Genomic DNA, 10,992 nt, shown 5'->3' with positions numbered 1-10,992 from the left:
TGTTTGGAACACTTCAGACTGAACTCTCCTCTGATCAAACCAACACCAATAATGAGCCACTGAATATGATGAGGAAGTGTTAATGAACTGGGGCTAAACTGGGGCTAAACTGGGGATAAACTGGGGCTAAACTGGGGATAAACTGGGGCTAAACTGGGGATAAACTGGAGTTAAACTGGGGATAAACTGGAGTTAAACTGGGGATAAACTGGAGTTAAACTGGGGCTAAACTGGGGATAAACTGGAGTTAAACTGGGGATAAACTGGAGTTAAACTGGGGATAAACTGGAGTTAAACTGGGGATAAACTGGGGCTAAACTGGGGCTAAACTGGAGTTAAACTGGGGATAAACTGGAGTTAAACTGGGGCTAAACTGGGGATAAACTGGAGTTAAACTGGGGATAAACTGGAGTTAAACTGGGGATAAACTGGAGTTAAACTGGGGATAAACTGGAGTTAAACTGGGGATAAACTGGGGATAAACTGGGGCTAAACTGGAGTTAAACTGGGGATAAACTGGAGTTAAACTGGGGATAAACTGGGGCTAAACTGGAGTTAAACTGGGGATAAACTGGAGTTAAACTGGGGCTAAACTGGGGATAAACTGGAGTTAAACTGGGGATAAACTGGAGTTAAACTGGGGATAAACTGGAGTTAAACTGGGGATAAACTGGGGCTAAACTGGGGATAAACTGGAGTTAAACTGGGGCTAAACTGGGGCTAAACTGGAGTTAAACTGGGGATAAACTGGAGTTAAACTGGGGATAAACTGGAGTTAAACTGGGGATAAACTGGAGTTAAACTGGGGATAAACTGGGGCTAAACTGGAGTTAAACTGGGGATAAACTGGAGTTAAACTGGGGCTAAACTGGGGATAAACTGGAGTTAAACTGGGGATAAACTGGAGTTAAACTGGGGATAAACTGGAGTTAAACTGGGGATAAACTGGGGCTAAACTGGGGATAAACTGGAGTTAAACTGGGGCTAAACTGGGGCTAAACTGGAGTTAAACTGGGGATAAACTGGAGTTAAACTGGGGATAAACTGGAGTTAAACTGGGGATAAACTGGAGTTAAACTGGGGATAAACTGGGGATAAACTGGGGATAAACTGGAGTTAAACTGGGGATAAACTGGAGTTAAACTGGGGATAAACTGGGGCTAAACTGGAGTTAAACTGGGGATAAACTGGAGTTAAACTGGGGCTAAACTGGGGATAAACTGGAGTTAAACTGGGGATAAACTGGAGTTAAACTGGGGATAAACTGGAGTTAAACTGGGGATAAACTGGGGCTAAACTGGGGCTAAACTGGAGTTAAACTGGGGATAAACTGGAGTTAAACTGGGGCTAAACTGGGGATAAACTGGAGTTAAACTGGGGATGAACTGGAGTTAAACTGGGGATAAACTGGAGTTAAACTGGGGCTAAACTGGGGATAAACTGGAGTTAAACTGGGGATAAACTGGAGTTAAACTGGGGATAAACTGGAGTTAAACTGGGGATAAACTGGAGTTAAACTGGGGATAAACTGGGGATAAACTGGGGCTAAACTGGAGTTAAACTGGGGATAAACTGGAGTTAAACTGGGGCTAAACTGGGGATAAACTGGAGTTAAACTGGGGATAAACTGGAGTTAAACTGGGGCTAAACTGGGGATAAACTGGAGTTAAACTGAGGATAAACTGGGGCTAAACTGGAGTTAAACTGGGGATAAACTAGAGCTAAACTGGAGTTAAACTGGGGATAAACTAGAGCTAAACTGGAGTTAAACTGGGGATGAACTGGGGCTAAACTGGAGTTAAACTGGGGATGAACTGGGGCTAAACTGGAGTTAAACTGGGGCTAAACTGGGGCTGAACTGGGGCTAAACTGGGGCTAAACTGGGGATAAACTGGAGTTAAACTGGGGCTAAACTGGAGTTAAACTGGGGATGAACTGGAGTTAAACTGAGGATAAACTGGGGATAAACTGGAGTTAAACTGAGTATAAACTGGGGATAAACTGGAGTTAAAAAGGGGATAAACTAGAGCTAAACTGGAGTTAAACTGGGGATAAACTAGAGCTAAACTGGAGTTAAACTGGGGATGAACTGGGGCTAAACTGGAGTTAATCTGAGGATAAACTGGGGATGAACTGGGGCTAAACTGGAGTTAAACTGGAGCTGAACTGGGGCTAAACTGGAGTTAAACTGGGGCTAAACTGGGGCTAAACTGGAGTTAAACTGGGGATGAACTGGGGCTAAACTGGAGTTAATCTGAGGATAAACTGGGGATAAACTGGGGATAAACTAGAGCTAAACTGGAGTTAAACTGGGGATAAACTGGGGATGAACTAGAGCTAAACTGGAGTTAATCTGAGGATAAACTGGGGATGAACTGGGGCTAAACTGGAGTTAAACTGGGGCTAAACTGGGGCTAAACTGGGGCTAAACTGGGGCTGAACTGGGGCTAAACTGGGGATGAACTGGGGCTAAACTGGAGTTAAACTGGGGCTAAACTGGAATTAAACTGGGGCTAAACTGGGGATGAACTGGGGCTAAACTGGGGCTAAACTGGGGCTAAACTGGAGTTAAACTGGGGCTAAACTGGGGCTAAACTGGGGATGAACTGGGGCTAAACTGGGGATAAACTGGGGATAAACACTGTGGGCTTCTCCTTCTGAACTCACCGCTTTTTATCAACCAAACACTCGAAAAGGACGAATAATGAGTGTTTTTAATGCAGATCGTCCTGTGAATATGATGATGATGTGTTAATGAGCTTGTTATGATGATGATGTGTTAATGAGCTCGTTATGATGATGATGTGTTAATGAGCTCGTTATGATGATGATGTGTTAATGAGCTCGTTATGATGATGATGTGTTAATGAGCTTGTTATGATGATGATGTGTTAATGAGCTTGTTATGATGATGTGTTAATGAGCTTGTTATGATGATGTGTTAATGAGCTTGTTATGATGATGATGTGTTAATGAGCTTGTTATGATGATGTGTTAATGAGCTCGTTATGATGATGATGTGTTAATGAGCTCGTTATGATGATGATGTGTTAATGAGCTCGTTATGATGATGATGTGTTAACGAGCTGGTTTGCAGGTGGCTCAGACCTTCTACGTCACCATCAGACCAGTGGACGACTCTCTGCCGCTGCTGACCGTCCCGGGCATGAGGGTCCAGGAGGGCGTGAGGAAGACCATCACCGAGTTTGAGCTGAAGGCCACGGACGCAGACACTGAGGTGAACGGGGGATAAACTGGGGATGAACTGGAATTAAACGGGCTAAACTGGGGCTAAACTGGGGCTGAACTGGGGCTAAACTGGAGTTAAATTTGGGCTTAACTGGGGATAAACTGGGGATAAACTGGAGTTAAAATGGGGCTAAACTGGGGCTAAACTGGAGTTAAACTGGAGTTAAATTGGGGCTAAACTGGGGCTAAACTGGAGTTAAACTGGAGTTAAATTGGGGCTAAACTGGGGCTCAACTGGAGCTAAACTGGGACTTAAACTGGGATAAACGGGACTGAACCAGGTCTAAGTCATGTTATCCAAGGGTCTCCATGGAAACCTATACAAGCTGCTTAGTGTCTCAGAAAGGCTCATATCAGTCCAGTCGTGTTTAAGTATGAGCCACTTTTAGGTCTATACATGTTTCATTTTTAAGTATTTTTAATTTTAAGGACAAATATTCTGCATTATTTGTACTTATTGGCCTTTAAACATACTTGATGACCTTATGTTTTAACACACAAAACAAGTTCACAAAAGCTGGCGTTTTCCAAGCCTGGAATTGACATTGTGCTCCAGCCAGTGGCAGCAGAGGGAATTACACAGGTGAAATAAACACAGTTGTATTTTATTTGAAATGTTCATAACGAGTGATTTATGAGTGTTTTTGAGAGAGAGGATTCATCAAACTGTGAATGAAGTCAATAAATGTGCTCCAGCCGAGTTTGTGAAGAGGAACAACGTGAGAAAAATGTGTCCTTTAATGAACAAACTACTGCTCAAAACATGTTAAACTGGGGATAAACTGGGGATAAATAAACTGGGGATAAACTGGACCTAATCTGGGGATAAATTGGGGCTGAACTGGTGCTAAACTAGGGCTAAACTGTGGATAAACTGAGAATAAACAGGATAAACAGGGGATAAACTTGGGCTGAACTGGAGCTAAACTGGGATTAAACTGGGGCTAAACTGAGGCTAAACTGACGTTAAACTGGGGCTAAACTGAGGCTAAACTGAGGTTAAACTGGAGCTAAACTGAGGCTAAACTGAGGTTAAACTGGGGCTAAACTGGTACTGAACTGAGGCTAAATTGGGGCTGAACTGGGGCTAAACTGGGGCTAAACGAGTGTAACAAGTCTGGTGATGATTTATGAGTGTTTTTGAGAGCGGATTCATCAAACTGTGAATGAAGTCAATAAATGTGCTCCAGCCGAGTTTGTGACGAGGAACAACGTGAGAAAAATGTGTCCTTTGATGAACAAACTCAAACTCAAAATGTGTTAAATGTGTTTCGTTTTTTAGTTTCTTTTTCATTTCCTCCGGCTTGAAACGACCTTTTGAAGGAAACACAGCTGAAACGTCTCTGTTCTGGCTGTAATTTCCTCCCGTGTGCTGGAACACACGGTGCTCTTCACTTTCTCCAGAGCAAATAAAGGATTAGCATTAGGAGCGATCGCTTCTCCAGCGACGCAGCTTGAGCCGCGACTGAACTCCAAAAGCAAAAACTGTTTGGTGAAAACGCTCTATTTTCGAGCGAGGATCATTTTGTTTTGCACTAGACGATGAACAACAGTTTTATTATTACCCTAAATGTGTAAATATCTTTGAATTCATTGTACTCATTGTAGTAGCAGTAGCAGCAGTAGTAGTAGTAGTAGTAGTAGTAGTAGTAGTAGTTGTTGTGTTTGTTGTAGTAATAGTAGTAGTAGTAGTAGTAGTAGTAGTTGTGTTTGTTGTAGTAGTAGTTGTTGTAGTAGTAGTAGTAGTAGTAGTAGTAGTAGTAGTAGTAGTAGTAGTAGTAGTAGTTGTGTTTGTTGTAGTAGTAGTTGTTGTAGTAGTAGTAGTTGTTGTAGTAGTAGTAGTAGTTGTAGTAGTTGTAGTAGTTGTTGTGTTTGTTGTAGTAGTAGTAGTAGTTGTAGTAGTAGTAGTAGTAGTAGTAGTAGTAGTAGTAGTTGTTGTGTTTGTTGTAGTAGTTGTAGTAGCAGTAGTAGTAGTTGTTGTAGTAGTAGTAGTAGTAGTAGTTGTGTTTGTTGTAGTAGTAGTTGTAGTAGTAGTAGTTGTTGTAGTAGTTGTAGTAGTTGCAGTAGTAGTAGTAGTAGTAGTAGTTGTGTTTGTTGTAGTAGTAGTTGTAGTAGTAGTAGTAGTAGTAGTTGTAGTAGTAGTAGTTGTTGTAGTAGTTGTAGTAGTTGCAGTAGTAGTAGTAGTAGTAGTAGTTGTTGTGTTTGTTGTAGTAGTAGTTGTAGTAGTAGTTGTTGTATTGTTGTAGTAGTTGTAGTAGTAGTAGTAGTTGTAGTAGTAGTAGTAGTAGTAGTTGTTGTTGTAGTAGTAGTAGTAGTTGTAGTAGTTGTAGTAGTTGTTGTGTTTGTTGTAGTAGTAGTAGTAGTTGTAGTAGTAGTAGTAGTAGTAGTAGTAGTAGTAGTAGTAGTAGTAGTAGTAGTAGTTGTTGTGTTTGTTGTAGTAGTTGTAGTAGTAGTAGCAGTAGTAGTAGTTGTTGTAGTAATTGTTTTAGTTGTAGTAGTAGTAGTAGTAGTAGCAGTAGTTGTTGTGTTTGTTGTAGTAGTAGTTGTAGTAGTTGCAGTAGTAGTAGTAGTAGTAGTAGTAGTTGTTGTGTTTGTTGTAGTAGTAGTTGTAGTAGCAGTAGTTGTTGTGTTTGTTGTAGTAGTAGTAGTAGTTGTTGTATTATTGTAGTAGTTGTTGTAGTAGTAGTAGTAGTAGTAGTAGTTGTAGTAGTAGTAGTAGTAGTAGTAGTTGTTGTGTTTGTTGTAGTGGGTTAGGGTTGCCAGATGTCTCACCGTCTTCTTCTGTCTCCAGGCCGAGTCCCTGGTCTTCACCGTGGTCCAGGCCCCTCGCCACGGCGCCATCGAGCGCACGCACAATGGGCAGCACTACCGCCAGACGGGCACCTTCACCATGGACGACGTGTACCAGAACCGCATCAGCTACAACCACGACGGCTCCAACTCGCTCAAGGACCGCTTCAGCTTCAGCCTGAGCGACTCCACCAACCTGCTGTTCATGGTGCGCGAGGACGGCAAAGAGGTGCGTGCGGCGCAAAGGTCTCACGGCGCAAAGGTCTCACGGCGGAAAGGTCTCGCGGCGCAAAGGTCTCGCGGCGCAAAGGTCTCGCGGCGCAAAGGTCTCGCGGCGCAAAGGTCTCGCGGCGCAAAGGTCTGGTGGCGCAAAGATCTCGCGGCGCAAAGGTCTCGCGGCGGAAAGGTCTCGCGGCGCAAAGGTCTGGTGGCGCAAAGGTCTCACGGCGCAAAGGTCTCACGGCACAAAGGTCTCGCTGCGCAGCGGTCTCACACTGGCCCCTCTGGTCACGTCTCGCGGCGCCCCCTCTTGTCAGGTCTCACGGCGCCCCCCTCTGGTCAGGTCTCGCGGCGCCTCCCTCTGGTCAGGTCTCGCGGCGCCCCCCTCTGGTCAGATCTTGCGGCGCCCCCTCTGATCAGGTCTCACGGCGCCCCCTCTGGTCAGGTCCTACGGCGCCCCCCTCTGGTCAGGTCTCGCGGCGCACCCTCTGGTCAAGTCTCACGGCGCCCCCTCTGGTCAGGTCTCACGGCGCCCCCCTCTGGTCAGGTCTCACGGCGCCCCCTCTGGTCAAGTCTCACGGCGCCCCCTCTGGTCAGGTCTCGCGGCGCACCCTCTGGTCAGGTCTCGCAGCGCCCCCTCTGGTCAGGCCTCAGCGCCCCCTCTGGTCAAGTCTCACGGTGCCCCCTCTGGTCGTGTTGGAGGACGACCGGCTGCGTCGTGGTTACGCGGTTAACCAATATTCGTGCTTAGTCGGGTCACAATACGATCGCAAGAACACAAGACAATCGTAATCGTGATTTTAGAAGCAAAATGAAGTCTCTCTAAATCAGTCCAAAAAAATGTCCTAATGTTAGATACTTTTTAAATGTTTTGGATTTTTGGTAATGCCAGTCACAGAGTTGAGGAATAGTTGAAAATGAAAGATTTCACTTCTCAATAATCGCGAATAAATGTTAAATTCTGATGTTTTTTCCACAATAAACGTAACAACAACAACAACAACAATGAGAACTACATTTAAACTAAAAGTACTAAAACAGGAAGTAGAACGGACAGCAGAGGGCGCCGTACACATGGTCGAGCACGTTGTGTTTAGCGTCAGTTCAGATGTAAAAGTGTTTACTTTCAAGGACATTTCTGTTCTTTTCGATGTCACGTTTTCTCTGTCGCCGTTTGACGTTCGTCTTTTGTCTTTTGTCGTGCGTAAACCTTGGGCCGCTCGCGCGCTGGAGAAACGTTCTCAAGGTTCCGAGCCGTTCAAGACATGATGACTTGACAACGCTTTGTGGTTTGTAACGAGACAAAACAGAAAAGAAGAGTCGAGGTTCCTCCTATTCAGCACCAGCAGGAGGCCATGTTTAGTCCTGACTCTGGCACCAGCAGGAGGCCGGTCCATGTTTAGTCCTGACTCTGGCACCAGCAGGAGGCCGGTCCATGTTCAGTCCTGACTCTGGCACCAGCAGGAGGCCGGTCCATGTTTAGTCCTGACACTGGCACCAGCAGGAGGCCGGTCCATGTTTAGTCCTGACACTGGCACCAGCAGGAGGCCTTGTCCATGTTTAGTCCTGACTCTGCGCACCAGCAGGAGGCCGGTCCATGTTTAGTCCTGACTCTGGCACCAGCAGGAGGCCGGTTCATGTTTAGTCCTGACTCTGGCACCAGCAGGAGGCCGGTCCATGTTTAGTCCTGACTCTGGCACCAGCAGGAGGCCGGTCCATGTTTAGTCCTGACTCTGGCACCAGCAGGAGGCCGGTCCATGTTTAGTCCTGACTCTGGCACCAGCAGGAGGCCTGTCCATGTTTAGTCCTGACTCTGCGCACCAGCAGGAGGCCGGTCCATGTTTAGTCCTGACTCTGGCACCAGCAGGAGGCCGGTCCATGTTTAGTCCTGACACTGGCACCAGCAGGAGGCCGGTCCATGTTTAGTCCTGACTCTGGCACCAGCAGGAGGCCGGTCGAGGCATAAAAGCCACATTTAACAGAAAAAGGCTTCAAACATCGGGGAGTGAAATGTAATATAAAGTGGTGAATGTCAGAGAGATCTGGGTTATTGCTTTTATTGCTTTTATTGATTTTTTACGTTTTTGAAATAACGCAGTGCGGATTGAACTTAAACCAGATTCGAACACAAAGGAAGGGCAGGAGACGCCGAGGTCAAAGGTCAAATCTGTCTTTGTTCTGAGAAACGAGGAAGATTGTTCAAATATTGTCATGAAATATATTGAAAAAGCCTCAGACACGACTCCGCACTGTTCATATTCTTTAATCACATGACACTTCATTTACACTCGTTTAATCGTTAATCACATCACTCATATTTAAAGATCTTTATGATTCTCTATTTAGAACTTTATTTGGTTTATTTGTACCTGTTATACATTTAAATTATGGTTTTACACCAATCAAGGAGCAATTTGTGAAGAAAAGATGCAAAATATGTAGACAATGTACTACAGGAAGTGACATCACACCAGGGACATCATACAGGAAGTGACATCACATCAGGGACACTCATACAGGAAGTGACATCACACCAGGGACACTCATACAGGAAGTGACATCACACCAGGGACACTCATACAGGAAGTGACATCACATCAGGGACACTCATACAGGAAGTGACATCACACCAGGGACATGATACAGGAAGTGACATCACAGCAGGGACACTCATACAGGAAGTGACATCACAGCAGGGACACTCATACAGGAAGTGACATCACACCAGGGACACTCATACAGGAAGTGACATCACAGCAGGGACACTCATACAGGAAGTGACATCACACCAGGGACACTCATACAGGACGTGACATCACAGCAGGGACACTCATACAGGAAGTGACATCACAGCAGGGACGCTCACACAGGAAGTGACATCACACCAGGGACACTCATACAGGAAGTGACATCACACCAGGGACACTCATACAGGAAGTGACATCACACCAGGGACACTCATACAGGAAGTGACATCACATCAGGGATACTCATACAGGAAGTGACATCACACCGGGGACATGATACAGAAAGTGACATCACACCGGGGACATGATACACGAAGTGACATCACAGCAGGGACACTCATACAGGAAGTGACATCACCCCAGGGACACTCATACAGGAAGTGACATCACACCAGGGACACTCATACAGGAAGTGACATCACATCAGGGACACTCATACAGGAAGTGACATCACCCCAGGGACACTCATACAGGAAGTGACATCACCCCAGGGCCACTCACTCCATCCCTCTAAACATGCTAACGTGTCGTCATGGCGACTGTGGCTGTGTTTCAGGTGGTTACCGCAGCGCCGCAGAAGTTCAAGATCGACATTCTCCCGGTGGACGACGGCACTCCTCGCATCGTGACCAATCTGGGCCTGCAGTGGCTCGAGTACATGGACAACAAGGTACGAACAAAGGGTACACACGGGCACAGAGCGACGGGTCCACACGGGCCTATGAGCCACAGAGCGCCGGGTACACACGGGCCTATGAGCCACAGAGCGACGGGTACACACAGGCCTATGAGCCACAGAGCGCCGGGCACACACGGGCCTATGAGCCACAGAGCGACGGGTACACACAGGCCTATGAGCCACAGAGCGCCGGGTACACACGGGCCTATGAGCCACAGAGCGGCGGGCACACACGGGCCTATGAGCCACAGAGCGACGGGTACACACGGGCCTATGAGCCACAGAGCGCCGGGTACACACGGGCCTATGAGCCACAGAGCGGCGGGTACACACGGGCCTATGAGCCACAGAGCGGCGGGCACACACGGGCCTATGAGCCACAGAGCGGTGGGTATGCTCGGGGCGTGTGTTTTTAAAGCCGGGTCACTGGCAGTAGACATGTCACAGAACAGTGACATGAGCCTGCCACCTGCTGGTCCAAACGTGAAAGCACAAACACTGAGTCCAGAAGCAGATGAAAACAGACACAAAAACCTCTTATTGTCAGTGTCAAATCTGGAACTAATGTGTCTAAAAGTGGTGTAAGTTGTAATTCTGGTCTGACCTCGCCACCAAAAAAACACAAAGAAACAAAACCAGAGCGCGAAAAGAAAAAAGGAAAAAAGAGCATCTCTAAGAAAAATCCAGAAAATTAATTTTTGTTGAGTGATTATTATTGGTTTATTTGTTCTCATGTTTCTTTTTAAACAACCGATCAGGACGAGTGCATTAAATATGACAAAGACAGTGGTATTTTTAATTGAAAATGTGACTCATACACTTTAATTTGTGGATATTCTCTCTCTCGAAAATCACAAAATATGACATTATAAAAACACGAACATCTGCCACAGTAAAGAACTCGGGTTACAGCTTTACACGTGTTCCAGTTCTTGTCTTGAACTTAAAATGATACAAATGTTGATACAAATGTTATGAATGTGTCGCCGTTAGCGCTGTGTAGCCGTTAGCGACATTAGCACGACGCTGCATTTGTCGCTGCAGAGCCTGGACGAGCAGCTTCACGGGCAGCAGAGAGCAACACGAGCGCTATCACTATTTTAACTGTCGGATGTAAAACTTTACGTTGGATTGACAAAAGACAGAACTCTGAAAATCCCTCCGACGTCGGCGGCGATAAGAACGCAGCATTAGTAACTTTTTTTAAATTGACGAATAGAAATATATGCAAACACCTTTATTAATAATATGATAATAATAAAGAATAAGAAAACTGTTTATTTTATGTAAATTCTTCCAAATACCCTT

The 10,992-nt window shown here is 45.7% G+C and overlaps 1 protein-coding gene across 1 annotated transcript in view; it reads left to right on the top strand.

The window, feature by feature from the left end:
* Nucleotides 1-10,992, top strand: part of fras1 (Fraser extracellular matrix complex subunit 1) — a gene marked incomplete at its 5' end in the record, with an annotated part of 267,524 nt that overhangs the window by 221,971 nt on the left and 34,561 nt on the right. The window contains 3 exons of the mRNA XM_072432991.1: nt 3,098-3,238; nt 6,041-6,268; nt 9,562-9,675. Coding sequence (XP_072289092.1) covers nt 3,098-3,238; nt 6,041-6,268; nt 9,562-9,675 — 483 coding nt within the window. The remainder of the gene's footprint in view (nt 1-3,097; nt 3,239-6,040; nt 6,269-9,561; nt 9,676-10,992) is intronic.

This window comes from Eucyclogobius newberryi, unplaced genomic scaffold (genome assembly GCF_026437365.1).
Source record: "Eucyclogobius newberryi isolate DKJ021-1_F unplaced genomic scaffold, fEucNew1.0.hap1 SCAF_6, whole genome shotgun sequence".
Taxonomy (NCBI): domain Eukaryota; kingdom Metazoa; phylum Chordata; class Actinopteri; order Gobiiformes; family Gobiidae; genus Eucyclogobius; species Eucyclogobius newberryi.
The sequence above is the reverse complement of the archived record's forward strand: the minus strand, read 5'-3'. Positions and strand labels throughout refer to the sequence as shown.